The sequence below is a fragment of the Hemitrygon akajei genome, unplaced genomic scaffold (assembly GCF_048418815.1).
Source record: "Hemitrygon akajei unplaced genomic scaffold, sHemAka1.3 Scf000094, whole genome shotgun sequence".
In the NCBI taxonomy this organism is placed as follows: domain Eukaryota; kingdom Metazoa; phylum Chordata; class Chondrichthyes; order Myliobatiformes; family Dasyatidae; genus Hemitrygon; species Hemitrygon akajei.
Genome location: NW_027331980.1, coordinates 1,756,572 through 1,771,911, shown reverse-complemented (window position 1 = coordinate 1,771,911; position 15,340 = coordinate 1,756,572). Strand labels below are relative to the sequence as shown.

Genomic DNA, 15,340 nt, shown 5'->3' with positions numbered 1-15,340 from the left:
GAATACTTGTCAGGAAGTTGAATGTTATGTAACTTGGCAGAAGAAATAAATGGGTAGGTTACTTTCCAACGCAGAAACAAAATCAAAGATTTGAGGTGCAAAGGATTTCGGGTGTCCTTGAGCAAGAATATAAAGTCAAGTTTCCTTGCCGAATCGCAGTTGCGGAAGGCAAGTACAATGGCAGCAACTATTTCAAGAGAAGTAGCATAGACGAAAGCAAGGACGTAATATTGAGGCTTTATAAAGCATTGAAGAGGACTCACTTGGAGTTTGTACGCAGTTTCGGGCCTCTCTTCTAAGGAAGGATGTGCTGACATTTTCGAGAATTCAAAGGACGTTCAGGAAAATATGTCTGGGATTGGAAGGACTGTCATGTAAAAAACAAACAGGAGGAAATCTGCAGATGCTGGAAATACAAATAACACAAACAAAATGCTGGTGGAACGCAGCAGGCCAGGCAGCATCTAACAGGAGTAGCACTATCGACGTTTCGGGCCGAGACCCTTCGTCAGGACTAGCTGAAAGGAAATTTACTAAGAGATTTCAAAGCGGTGGGGGTAGGGGGAAATGCGAAATGATAGCAAAAGACCGGAGTGGGTGGGGTAAAGCTGAGAGCTGGAAAGGTGATTGGCCAAAGTGATACGGAGCTGGAGAAGGAAAAGGATTATGGAACGGGTGTCCTCGAGAGAAAGAAAGAAAGAAAGGAAGGAGGAGGGGAGCACCGGAGGGAGATGGAGAACAAGCAGAGTGATGGTCAGAGAGAGACAGAAAGAGAGAGAAAAAGAAGCAACTAAATATGCCAGGGATGGGGTAAGAATGGGAGGATGGGCATCAACGGAAGTTAGAGAAGTCAATGTTCATGCCATTATGTTGGAGGCTACTCAGCCGGTATATAAGGTGTTGTTCCTCCAACCTGAGTGTGACTTCATCTTGACAGTAGAGGAGGCCATGAATAGACATATCAGAATGAGAATGGGACGTGCAATTAAAATGTGTGGTCACTGGGAAACATCTGATTGCTCTTGGCCTCTCCTCATTAGAGTTCAGAAGAGCGAGGGTGTCCGAATTCAAACCCATTGAATGTTGAAAGTTTTTCAATAGAGATAATTGGAAGGTTTACGTCCAATTGTGCCGGAGTCTAAAACAAGAGGAAACAGCAGAATAGAGGGGTGTCCTTTAGAAGTAAATCTGTGGACTTAGTTGCCACAGGCAGCTGTTGTGCCGAGTTATTTAGTATATTACAGACACAGCTACACTGAATGCTGATTAGTCAGGACCTGAAGGGATACGTGAGAAGACAGGAGATAGTGGCCGAAAGGGAACACAAAATGTATCAGCTGTGATAAAATGATGCAACAGACTCAATGGACCAAATGGGTCCATTCTGCGCCTGAACGTTACGGCCCTGTGCTCTTCTAATCTTCTCGTAATGTTACAGCCAACAGACAGATAAGCGACCACTGAACCGAACAACACGTGGAAAGCCAAAATGGAAAATAAGAAATCGTAATAATAACAGCTGAGGAAGCAATAAATGTCGATATGCAGATTATCAGATACAGTGTCATTGGGAGTGTGCATAGATTCTGAGAACAGTTTAGCAATGGGCGAGTGAATTGAGTGAAGTAATCTCTTCTGGTTCGAGAACCTAATTTCCAGGAGTAATCGTTGTCCCTGAACCAGGCTATGAGGTTTGTAAGGTGCCTGTTCCTTCTTAAATATGACAGCAGCGAGAATACAGCCTGAGCAGACTTGTAGGGATCCTCGATGATGGATGCTGATCTTCTACGTCAGCCTCCATCCAGAAGTTTTCAGCGGTTGAAGGCAGGGTAATATTCGTGATAGACTGGGTGGTGTCCACTACGTTTTCAAGGATATTCCGTTCAAGGGCATCGGTCTATACACAGCAAGGTGTAAGTCAGCCAGTTGAGATACTCTAAATACACACCTATAGAAGTTTGTCAAATTCTTCAGATGTCCTGCCGAGTCTTCGTGGGCACTATCCAGCAATCAACCTTCGCACCATTATCAAATTTCCTAACTCACCGTTCCACCCGCTGATCTAAATCATTTATAAATATCACATGGAGTAGGGCTCCAAGCACAGATCCCTGCGGAACGCCAGTGATCACCGAACCACCCGCAGCTTTCTGTGGGCCACCAGCGCAGCGCTCTCACTTTCTGTACGAGTCCACCATGGGGATACAGTAATTTTCCAAGCTCTTGGAAGTACTCTCAAGCAGCTCAGCGTAGCCAAGGTCGGATAACTGCCCACGAAGCAGCTGCTGTCTTCCCCGCTCCCCTGGTCAAAAGCGCAGTGTCACATTCACCATTAATAATCTTCTGATACTTTTCCTAACAATGTCTCGACGATGTATTCCGCTGTGCCTTTCTGAAGCCTGACGTGAAGTTAATCTAACCCAGGTGATTTCCTCACTTCCACACTGTTCAATCCTCCCACCAACTGCTTTTTTTGTGATGGCCGTAATACTCGCTCTGATTCCGATATCTCGTGCATTTCGAGCATATTACTGGGGTCTTATTGAATGAAAGCAGCTGCTCAGTACACAATTCATCCCACAGTAATTTTCCCTGTTCTCCGTTCCAAACTCTTCACCGTCAATTTCAATTTGTCAAATATTCCTTGGGGCCCAACGTTTGTTTTCTTACGTAAAGGTATATAGCTTGTGGCCCCTCTGGACTGCCACTTTCCACAGCTGTGGTCTCCCCTAATCATTCGAGCCACACTTCCACTCCCTGCAGATGCAACACGGGAATTGTGCTCACACTTTTGTCCTTTTCTATGAGAACCAGAAGATCTGACCCAGGGTAACACTACCATTCTCTGCCCGCAACACTGATGCCTTCCTATCCAATGTTGTTATACTTACCAACTCTAGAAAATAATCAAAATGAAATACAAAGGTGTGCGGATAACTTGTCTACTTAGTTTTCTATTAACTAATGACGTTATTGGCATACTAATGACGTATGCCATTCATGTATCTCCCACACATAACCCATAATGAATTCTGTAAATAAAGAATGCGTATTAACAATATATGTACAGTTTTACGAAAATATTTGCAACGCGCTCGGTCTCAGAAATCCTGCGTTCCCTCAGCCTCTCTTTACTTCTGAGTCTCCATAACATATGGACACTCTGTACCGTCCCATTTAAAGGCAGCACCTCAACCCGCACCGTGCACTGAGAGAAGGCTGAGTGAACACTGCACCGTGTCTCTGAGCGTTTTTCACTGAACCATTTTTATTAACTTCTTCACGTCCTTCAAATAGGAGATCCTTCTGGGGAACAGAAGTCTCTATGGGCGGGTAAGTGGAATTCGAAAGCTGTGTCTGTGAGGAGGCGTTAAATGAAACAAAGGCATCGCGACATCGGGTGTGGTTTCATGCTGCTGGAAGGGTGGCAGAGACAGAACATAGAACACAGGAGCGTACAGTATTGCAACAGGCCCCTCGGCCAACAATATGGTGCCGAACTGAAGAGTAAATAAAACCTCTCCTAAACCAAATCCCTCCAACATACGCAATGTCCATAATCTTCCACGTTACTCACAATCATGGGGCTTCATATCTAAGCGTCACTTATAACCTCTGATTTATTTGCCTCTACTACCTCACCAGACCGTGCAGTCCAAACATTCACCAATCTCTGGGTTAAAAAAAGTTACCCCTCACATCACACTCGAACCTACCCCCTCTCAACCTACAACCTTTGATATTAGATATTTCTGCCCTGGGAAACAGATACTGTGTATTCCATCTATGCCTCTCATAATTTCTACTCAGCCCCTCCGCTCCAAAGAAAACAACACAAGTTGTTGTATCTCTCAAGTTAGCACATGACCTCTGAACCAGGCAGCATCCTGGTAATCCTCTTCTGCACCTTGCCCAAAGCCTCAACATCCTTCCCATGGTGACAAGACTAAAACTGTATGCAATTCTCTAGATGCGGCCGAACCAGATGTTTATAAACTTGCAATATAACCTACTCGCAATTATACTAATTCCTCAACTAATAAAAGCGAACATTGCTTAAACCTCCTTAATCGCTTTATCGTACTTTATACCTGTTACCGACGAGCTCTCAACTTGGACCCCAAATTCTCCCTAAACTCAACACAGTTATTGGTCTTTCCTTTTGGAGTGTACTTTCTCCTAGCATTTTCCCTACCAAGGTGCAACATCCCACATTTATGTGGGTTGTACTGCTTCTACCATTTTTCTGTCTATATCTGCAACTGATCTATGTTGCGCTATACGTTTTGCAAGTTCTTCTACACAATCCACAACTCCATCAATTCTGGATATCATCCACAAACCTACTAACACACCTGTCGATATCTGCATCCCGGTTATTTATTCACACCACAAACAGAAGAGGTCGCAGCCCAGATCCTTGCTGTGCCTCACTAATTAAAACTCCAGGTTCAATAAGGCCATTCAATAATTAATATCTCACTGGAATGGAACTAACCTGAGACTCACTGGTAAATAGTTTCCAGGAATTCCCTTTTTTCGCTTTTCATGAAGATGTAAAACTTTAGCCATTCGCCTGTCCTCTGGCATCTCGCATGTGGCTAGAGAGGATATTTTTCCAAGGATCCTGCAATCCCGTCTCTTGCTTCCCTCACTAACCTATGGAACTCCCATCATGTCCTGGAGACTTATTCACCTGAAAATTCATTCCGAGGCCCGAGGTGTTTCTCCTAATTTTGCTCTAAACACCTAACATATTTATAAACAGAGCATCAATCTGCTGCTCCTCCATGTCTTTTACCCAGATAAATACGGAAACAAAATACTCAGTGAATACGTCACTCACATTTTCCGCATTAAAGCAAACCTAGCCTCCCGCCACTCCGAAAAAATTCAATAATCATACACTGTCCATAGTCATTCGTTTGTTCCTGACATTTGTATGGAATGTTGCTTAATTAAATTCATCCTAATCCTGCTTGCCAAGGACTTCTCACGTCCCAACTTGGTTCTCCTCATTCTTTTTTTCCCTACATTACTGGCTTCGTTATACTCCTGATTTGCTCCGTTTGATCCGAATTTACGGAGCTTTACTTATGTTAGCTTTTTCAGTTCGGCACCTCCTCTCGTTGGACGGTGCACATATTCATTTAATAAAGCATCCAGTTAATACATTCTCCCCATCTAATCGCCTTGCATTGAGAATGTACATTTTTGTATTGGGGAAGTTGAAATTTCCAATGAGATCAAAACTTTAATTTTACACAGGTTGTTGCGTTCATTACCTGGCTGTTCATTAATGTTCTAGCAGCTAATGCAGATCCTGTACTGCAAACCAATCAGTGTGATCGCACGCTACCTATTCCAGAAGCATCTCTCTTCACATTGCTCCTCCGAAGAGTGAAACGGTGTAACTGCTGCATCGTGTGTGTATGTGAGAAGGGAGGTAAGCTGGGGCAGCGCCCACAGTGAACTGCAGCAGGGTTCTCAGGTTTGGAGTAAACTAAGGAAAGGAGTTTGGTTGAAGAGTTGAACTTGATGTTAAATCCGGATGTCCAACGTGTCCCGGTGCTGCCTCTGAGCACATCAGGAAGGGATCAGTGTTGAGTGTGAGTGAGATGTGGATTGTGTATTGTTAACTTCACGATGTCGGGCCATTAATTACTTTTTCTTAATTTTCCACCATCTCCATCAGGGTATCGTATGACTTCAGCTCGATGCCGGCAGGGTAAGTGGCATTGGAATGTTGTGTCTGTGATTGCGCTAGTTGATGAACCAGAGACGTTACAGTACCAGGCTTGTGCTCATGCACGGTGGGGGTGAGGAGAGCGGGGTGTGGGGAGCGCTACGGTGGCGAGAAAGAGAAAAAAAAAATCTCCTCACTCTGCTCCTTCGAGGGAAGGAACGGTTTTGAACAGCTTCCTTTCGCTGTTTAGTGAGTCCACGAAACTGGTGTGGTCAGTGATCCCTGGCCCTACCTTGTGCTCCTGAAACGTTGCCCAGGCATGATCTTCCCTACTATAAACTGTGCGGACCATCCTAGTTCATCACGTACGTAGATAAGAAAACATTGAACAGGACAGCTCTTTGTTGGCCCTTTGGTCCTTGATGTTTTACCGACTCTAAACTTGCTCTCCTCCAGAGCCTTCTATTTCTCCATTATCCGTGTGCTAAGAGACTCTCTTAAATGACCCTAATGTGTGTGTCTATACCACCACCATTGATATTGCGTTTCACACACTCACTACTATAGGTAATAACGCACCGCTGGCTGCACCTATACATACCCCCAAATCGCTTTAAAATTCCCTCCCCTTGTCAAACTTATCCACTCTACGGTGTAGTACAAAATTCCAAATGTGGTTTAACCAGAGTTTTATAAAGCTGCAACAGTACCTCGTGGCTACCGAACTTGCTCCCCCGCCGATTTATCCCAAACCAGTCATACACATCCTTAACTACCCTATTAAATGGCGCGGAAACTTTAAAGATTAATTGACGTCAAGGCTGAAAGATCTTCTTCTCCTCAATATTTTCAATTACCCTGTCTTAATCCATGGATTCTGCATTCTAATTCGACCTTTCTAAGTGCAATTCTTCTCTCTTCCCCATACTCAACTTGACTCGCCATTTCTCAAACCAGTTCTGCATCCATCAATGCCCATTTGTAACCTGCGACAACCCACCACATTTTCCATTAACATCCATATTTTGCCTGTTATCTATGTCTATTCATTTCCTCATCAAAATCATTTGTAAAATTCAAAAAGACCAGGAGTCTCAGATCAGATCTCTGCGGAACACAGAACCTCACTGAACTCCAGGTGGAATAATCTCCAACTGCTAGCACACTCTGTCTTGGGCAAGCCAGTTCCCTACCTACACGGACAAGATTCTCTGCAATCCCTATCACATGACTTTCTGAATGGGCCAACAATGAGGAATCTTATCAAACCTCCTGATAAAATATATGTATACACCATCATCGTACAAGCCTGCAACCTGGTTTGCAGCACCCGGACGAATTTAATCGCATTCTTGAGACACGACCTGCACTTGGCAAGACCATGCTGACTACCTCTATTCAGACTATATTTCTTGAAGTGCCTACATATCTACTGCAGCAGTTCGCACACAACGACATAACCTTTAGAACCATAGAACCATAGAAAACTATAGCACAGTACAGGCCCTTCAGCCCTCCATGCTGTGCCAACCGACATAATCCTTAAAAAATGTACTAAACCCACACTTCCCCATAACTCTTTATTTTTCTTTATTCCATGTGCCTGTCCAAAAGGCTCTTAAATACCCCTAATGTTTTAGACTCCACCACCATCCCTGGCGAGTCATTGCAGGCACTCACAACCCTCTATGTAGAAAACCTACCCCCGATGTCTCCCCTAAACTTCCCTCCCTTAATTTTGTACCTATGCCCTCTGGTGTTTGCTATTGGTGCCCTGGGAAACAGGTACTGACTATCCACCCTATCTATGCCTCTTTTAACCTTGTAGACCTCTATCAAGAGCCCGCTCATTCTTCTATGCTCCAAAGTGAAAAGTCCCATCTCTGATAACCTTGCTTCATGTGACTTGTTCTCCAAACCAGACAAAATCCTGACAAATCTCCTCTGCACCGTCTCCATAGCTTCCACATCCTTCCTATAATGAGGTGACCAGAACTGAACACAATACTCTAAGTGTCTCAACAGAGATTTGTTGAGTTGCAACATGACCTCTCTACTTTTGAAATAAATCCCCTTGTTAATGAAGCCAAGCATCCCATAGGCCTTCTAAACTACCCTATCAACCTGTGCAGCGACCTTGAAGGATGTATGGATTTGAACCCCAAAGTCCCTTTGTTCATCCACGCTCTTAAGTAACTGACCATTAATCCTGTACTCAGTCTTCTGGTTAGTCCTTCCAAATTGCATCACCTCACACTTATCCGGATTGAACTCCATATGCTATTTTTCTGCCCAACTCTGCAGCTTGTCTATATCCTCTGTTAACATTCGACAACATTCGACAACATTCGCTCCATCCACAACTGCTCCAATCTTCGTGTCATCCGCAAACTTACTCACCCATTCTTCCGCCTCTACATCAAGCTCATTTATAAAAATTACAAATAGCCGGGGTTCCAGGGCAGATCCCTCCGGCACTCCAATAGTCACCGAACTCCAGGCAGAATACTTTATTTCCACAACTACCTTCTGCTTTCATCCTTTAAGCCATTTTATTTTATCCAAGCAGCCAAGGTTCCACTTATCCCATGCCTCATAACTTTCTGGATAAGTCTCTCGTGAGGAACTTTACTGCTCTATCATTCCCATCGTTTTCCCTATTAGATTCTATGAAAAAACGGAAAACATTTGCAGCTTACAATCCCCCGGTACGACTGAAGAGGGTAATAGGAATGCAAAGTCCATCGCCAAAAGCGCGCAATATCCTTCGGGTGCTTCCCGTAGAAAACTGGAGTATAGCTCCTCCGGCACCAGGGATTAACTGTCCTCAAGTTTTTGAAAGGATTCAGCTCATAAAACCAGAATATATAATAGAGATCCGGGACATCGAGCCTGCTACGCCATTCAATCATAGGCTGATCCAGTTCTTCCAGTCATCCCCTCTCCCCTGCTTTACCCCATCCCCTTTGATGTCTTGGCAAATTCAGAATCTATCTATCTCTGCCTTAAATGCACCCAATGACTTGGCCTCCACAGCCGCTTGTGGCAACAAATTGCACAGATTTACCACCCTCTGAGTGAAGTAATTTGACGTCATGTTAGTTCCAAAAGGAGGTCTTCAATCCTGAAATTATGCCCGATTTTCCTAGATTCCCTTACCATGGTAAATAACTTGCCATATCTGATCTTTTCGCGCCTTATAATGTTCGAAATGTTTCTATGAGATCCCACCTCATTCTCCTGAACTCCAGGGAATACAGCCCAGAGCTGCCAGATGTTCCTCATACATTAACATTTTCATTGCTGGATTCATTCTTGCGAATCTTCTCTGCACCTTCTCCAATGTCAGTATATCCTTTGTAAAATAATGAGTCCAAAACTGCAGACAATACTCCAAATAAGTTCTCACGCATTCCTTATAGAGCCTCAAAATCACATCCCTGCTCTGATATTCTATGCGAGGTGAGGTGCAATAATAGCAGGGGTGTTGTGGTGAGAGATTTTAGTTTCCCAAATATGGATTGGCATCTCCCTAGAGTGAGGGATTTAGAAGGGATGCAGTCTGCTAGGTGTGTTGAGGAAGGGTTCGTGACACATTATGCAGATAAAACTACAAGAGGAGAGGCTGTACGTGATCTGATATTGGGATATGAATCTGGTCAGTTGCCAGTTATCTCTGTGCTGGAGCATTTTGGAGATAGTGATCACAATTCTATCTCCTTTACCATAGCATTGTAGAAGGACAGGAACAGACAAGTTAGGGAAACGTCTGATTGAAGTAAGGGGACATACGAGGCTGTCAGGCAGGAAAATGGAAGCATAATTTGGAAACAGATGTTCTCAGGGAAATGTACGGAAGAATTCTGAACCCCAGGCTACTCTGAGAAGCGAAAGAAGAGATCGATGCGCCTGTTGGGATGAACTTCGCATTATCAATGGAGACGGGAGAGGTTCCGGACGATTGGAGGTTTGCGGATGTTGTTCCTTTATTCAAGACAGGGAGTAGAGACAGCCCAGGAAATTATAGACCAGTGAGTCTTACCTCAGAGGTTGGTAGGTTGATGGAGAAGATCCAGAGAGGCAGGATTTATGAATATTTGGAGAGGTGTAATATGATTAGGAGTAGTCCGCATGGCTTTGTCAAGGGCAGGTAGTGTCTCACGAGCTGATTGAATTTTTTGAGGATGTGACTAAACACATTGGAGCAGTGAATGTAGTGTACATGGATTTCAACAAGACATTTGATAAGATACCCCATGCAAGGCTTACTGAGAAAATAAGCAGGCATGGGATCCAGGACTGGCTTACCCACAGAAGACGAAGTGTGGTTGTAGTGGGGTCATATTCTGCATGGAGGTCGGTGAACAGTGGTGTGCTTTAGGGATCTGTTCTGGGACCCCTACTCTTCCTGATTTGTATAAATGACCTGGAGGAGGAAGTGGAGGAATGGGTTAGTAAATTTGCTGATGATTCGAAGGTTTGGGGCGTTGTGGATAGTATGGAGGGCTTTCAGAGTTTACACCGGGATATTGATAGGATGCAATTCTGGGCTGAGAATTGGGAGATGGAGTTCAACCCAGATAAGTGTGAGGTTTCGCAGATGTTAATTTTGGTAAGTCAAATATAATGGCAGATTATAGCATTAACGGTAAGACTCTTGTCAGTGTGGGGGATTAGAGGGATCTTAGGGTCCAAGTCCAGATGACACTCAAAGCTGCTACGCAGGTTCACTGTGATTAAGAAGATATACAGTGTATTGGCCGTCATCAGCCGTAGCATTGAGTTTAAGAGCAGAGAGGTAATGTTGCAACCATATAGGAACATGTTCAGACCCCACTTGGAGTATTGTGCTCAATTCCAGTCGCCTCACTACAGGAAGGACGTGGAAACCATAGAAAGGGCACTGAGGAGATTTACGAGGATGTTCCCTTCATTGGGGGTACGCCTTATGAGGATCGATTGAGTGAACTCGGCGTTTTCTCCTTTCAGCGAAAGAAGATGAGAGATGGCCAGTTAAGTGTGTACAGGATAATGAAAGAAATTGATCATGTGGATAGTCAGAGAATTATTCCCAGGGGTGAAACGGGTAGTACGATAGGGCATAGTTTTAAGGTGCTTGTAAGTAGCTACAGAGGAGATGTCAGGGGTAGGTTTTCATGCAGAGAGTGGTGAATGTGTGGAATAGGCTGCCGGCGGCGGTGGTGGAGAGGGAAACGATAGGGTTTTTTAAGAAACTCCTGGGTAGGTGCATGGAGCTTCGAAAACTAGGCTATGGGTAAGCCACGAGAAATGAATGTCAACACATTCTCCTTGTTTAAAAACCGACTCAACCTGGAGGTTAACCTTTAGGGTATCCTGCACAAGGACTCCCACTTCCCTTGCATGTCTGCATTTTGAATTCTCTCCCGATCTAGTTAATAGTCTGTCCGTTTATTTCTGCCATCGAAGTGCAAGACCAAAAACTTTCCAATATTGTATTTCATTTGACAATTCTTTGCCCATTCCCCCAAACTACGTACGTCTCTCTGCAAGCTCTCTGTTTCCTCAACACTACCCGCTCCTCTACTTATCTTTGCATCATCGGCAAATTTAGCCACAAATCCATTAGTACCTTAGTTCAAGTCATTGACCTGCATCGTCCAAATGACCGGTTACAACAGCGACACCTCGAACTCCACTGGTAACCGGCAGCCAGCCAGAATAGGATCCCTTTACACCCACTCTCTGTTTTCTGTCGATCAGCTAATTCCCCACCCTGTAACTTCCCTGTAATTCCATGGGCTCTTATCTTGCTAAGCAGACTCATGTGCGGCACCTAATCAAAGTCCTTCTGAAAATCCAAGTAAAGCACTTCTACTGCATCACCGTTGCCTACCCGGCTTGTAATTTTCACAAAGAATTGTGCTAGGTTTGACAGGCAGGATTTTCCTTTCAGGAAACCGTGCTGGTTTTACCCTATCTTGTCATGTGCTCCAGGTACTCCGTAATCTAACCTCTAACAATCAATTCCAACAACTTCCCAAGCACTGATGTCTGACAAACAGGTCTGTAGTTTCCTTTCTGCTGCCTCCCACACTTACTATATAACGGAGTAACATTTGAAATTTTCCAGTCATCCGCTACCATACCAGAATCTATTGATTCTTGAAAGATCATCGTTAACGCCTCCACATTCTCTCCAGCTTCTTCCTTCAGAACATCGAGGGTACATTCCATCATTCCAGGAGATTTATCCACCCTCAGATCATTAAAAGTCCTGAGTACCTTCTCAGTCGTAATTTTCACTGCACATTCTTCACTTCCCTCTCATTGTTGAATGTCCGGTAAACTGCAGACGTCTTCCACTGTGAACAGTGATGCAAAACACGCATTCACTTTCTCTGTCATCTCTGCATCTCTCATTGCAATATCTCCCGCGTCATTTTCTATTAATCCTATATCTACCCTCGACTCTCTTTTACCCTTAATGTACTTAAAAATCTATTAGTATCTTCATTGATATTAGTCAATAGCATCCTCTTGTAATTCATCCTTTCGTTCCAAATGACCTTCTTTTTTTACTTCCGCAAGTTCTTACAAGCTCCTCAATGTTCTATCTTCCCACGAGCTGTGGCTTCCTTTTATGCCCCGTCTTTTGCTTTTCCTTCGGCTCTGACTTCACTTGTCAGCCACGGTAGTGTCCTTCTCCCCTTTGAAAATATATCATTATTTTTATTTCCTGCAAATGTCCCTTTCCAGTCAACTTAGGCCAGTTTCCCTCCCATGCCATTGTAATTTCCTTTATTCCAGTGACATACCGACACGTTGGATTTTATTTTTCCCTCTCAAATATCAATACGAACTTGATAATAATGTGATCTCTGTTTCCTCAGTGTTCCTTAACCTTGAGCTCTCTCACCACTTCCAATCATTGTACAACAGCCAAACCAGTACAACCGATCCGCTAGTGGGCTCAATAACAAGCCGTTCTAAAGAAAATCAGCCCTTAAACTTCTACAAATTCTCTCTCTTGAGTCCATCAGTACTGACCTGGTTTTCATGTTCAATTTTCAATTTCATTTTCAATACGCTTCCATGTTGATATTCCCAATGATTATCATGGCATTGCCTTTCTGACACGGATCTTCTATTTCCTGCTGTAATCTGTAAACCGACACCCCGGCTGCTGTTTGGAGGCCTGTATATAACTGCCATTAGGGTCCTTTTACCCTTGCCATTTCTTAACTCAACCCGTGGTGACTCCACACCTTCCAATCCTATGTCACCACTTTACAATTATTCAATATTATTTCTTATACACAGAGCCACAGCACCCCCTCTGCCTACTAACCTATCTTTCCGATGCACCGTATATCCTTGGACGTTCAGCTCCCGATGGCAGCCATTCTTTAGGCGAGTTTCAGAGATGGCCACAACGTTATATTTGCCAATCTGTAGCTGAATTTTCAGATCGTCCATTTTATTCCTTATTCTGCGCGCACTCATGCTACTTAACATCGACCTGTTCAGGCATATCAGCCTGTTCTAGTTGTGCTCACATTTGTCAAGGTCTTTCTGAATCGTGAATACTGAGATAAAGTATTCATTAAGGACATTTCCTACCTCTCCGAAACCAAGCCCATATTTTCTCTGTTATTCCAGATCTGTCCTGTCATGACACACGTAATCCTTCAGTTCCCATATACGTGGAAAACACCTGGGTATTTAATCTCCTTCCTAGCGATATTTTAACCCTGTCTGATCGTAGATTCCTTGCTCTCTAACTGTAGGAATGCGTTGCCCAGCGCATCTGTGCCGCCGGCTCTCCACACTCACCCGGCCAAGCACTGCCGCTTTCTGACATCGGTTCTCTGCTGACCAAAACAATCCCGTCAATAAAGGGACAGCGGTTGCACTGAGGAACTCTCCCCTCACTTCTCTCTGTTTCACCTTTCAGTAACGAGGTCTGGTTCGTTGCCACTGGCGAAATGGATTGCCCACACATATGAGGACGAACCCTGTATCGCCCGCCTTGCTTCCTATCAATCACCGCTTTCGGCACACTCTCCACTAACAACGTGTTCCCATACCGCTATTCAGTAATCACAGCAATGGCCTGTTCACCCAGACTGGCCTCGGCTCCCTGTAACCAACACGTGACGGATCATCACCCACTCTCACAGTAACCGCAATGTGGCTAGATTAGGAGACCTTTTCGAGCACTTCCGGCCACCATGGTCCTCCAGTGACACAGGAACATCGGACCGCGTTGATAAGGGAAGCAGCCCTGAGATGTCGGGAACAGACAGATGTGTCCTGCCCCGGGGTCCTTTGCATCCCTGGGCAGAACGGGCAGCGGGTGTTCGATGTGATATGCCTCTGTCTGTATGTAGCTACAATAATTCTCCTGTGCTCTGATGATGGGAAAGGGTTATAGTTTTCCGGTGTTCACATTCTCTGGCATCGGTACTGACTGTACACTATCCCGCTGATCGCTGCCCCGCCGTAGTATAACCGTTACTCCATCCAGCTGCATAACTCAATAAAGCTGACGCTGTTTGCATTAAACTGGTCTCCGTCTCTTGACCGAACCTCGCTGTCTTCGGTACCGGCGAGCCTTTGGGAAGGCCTGTCAATCTCTACCGAGCGCATAGAGCAGCCTGCTCCCAGAGCAGACAATGCAGTGGCCTGAAACAGCCGATCCCACTTCACTCCCAACGCCTCGTCACTCTGACGCAGCTACCAGCTGCTGGTGAAGCCGCTTGGGGAGTGGGAGTGTGGGAATGCATAGACACACCGACGCAGAGAATGTCACCAGTGGGATTTCTCTCAAGGGCCCGATGGGCTAAACAAACTCCTGCTATGATGATGTCACCTACCGTGGAAGTATTCTTGTCTGAAGCTATGGCTGAGGTGGACAGAGTTTAGCTGAATATTAGTCGGTTGACAGACAGGGTCTCCCCCATTCCGGGGAAGAAGGCTTTCTCACACTCCTCCCCCTCCAGCCCCACGCATTCAAATCATCACGGGGTCAATCACCGAACCCGTCTTACTGGGAGACAGTAACACCAGGGACGGAGGACGGGGCCGGTGGGTGTGTGGGACTCAGGGTCATTAATCGTCACTGTGGAGAGAGGAGCATTCACTGCGGGACAAGGAGAAGAAGGCTGAGAGTGAGGGCGGGAGGCGGAGATAAATGACTGCTCGGGAAGAGAAAAGGGTTGGGTCCAATGTAAGGGTGAATGCTCGGAAATGTGATTAGTAAAGGTTATGTGATGAGGGGGTGATAGAGGTGACAATGGAGTGATTGGGGGGTATGGGGGGCTTTTGAGAGACGGTTGGCGAGCGTCTAGGGAGGAAGTGGCGTGAGGTTGTCGGTAGGATGGATGGAGGTGGGTATGGCGGTGATGGCGTTCGGAGAGACCGATCAGTCAAGGGTCAGGGGGAGAGTGGCGTGGGGTTGACGATGGGTAGTGGAGGGGAGTTGTAGGTGGGTATTGCGGAGAGTGGGATGTGTCTGAATGTGCGGAGATCAGAATCAGAACTAGGCTTAATATTGCAGTCCTATGTCTGGAATTTATTTTTTTCCGGCAGCAGTTCAGTAAAATAATTCCTGAAATGTTTTCCTAAAATAAGTGTTTTAAGGTAAATATGTAGTTCTTAAACAGAGGGTAA

General features: G+C 45.0%; 1 protein-coding gene across 1 annotated transcript in view; it reads left to right on the top strand.

Moving 5' to 3' along the window:
• The window catches only part of LOC140722936 (uncharacterized), a 43,694-nt gene extending 29,564 nt beyond the window's left edge, over nucleotides 1–14,130 (top strand). Inside the window, exons 12-14 of the mRNA XM_073037561.1 lie at nucleotides 3,298–3,333; nucleotides 5,696–5,728; nucleotides 13,623–14,130. Of these exons, the coding sequence (XP_072893662.1) occupies nucleotides 3,298–3,333; nucleotides 5,696–5,728; nucleotides 13,623–13,674 (121 nt within the window). The 3' untranslated portion in view covers nucleotides 13,675–14,130. The remainder of the gene's footprint in view (nucleotides 1–3,297; nucleotides 3,334–5,695; nucleotides 5,729–13,622) is intronic.
• The last annotated feature ends 1,210 nt before the right edge of the window (nucleotides 14,131–15,340 follow it).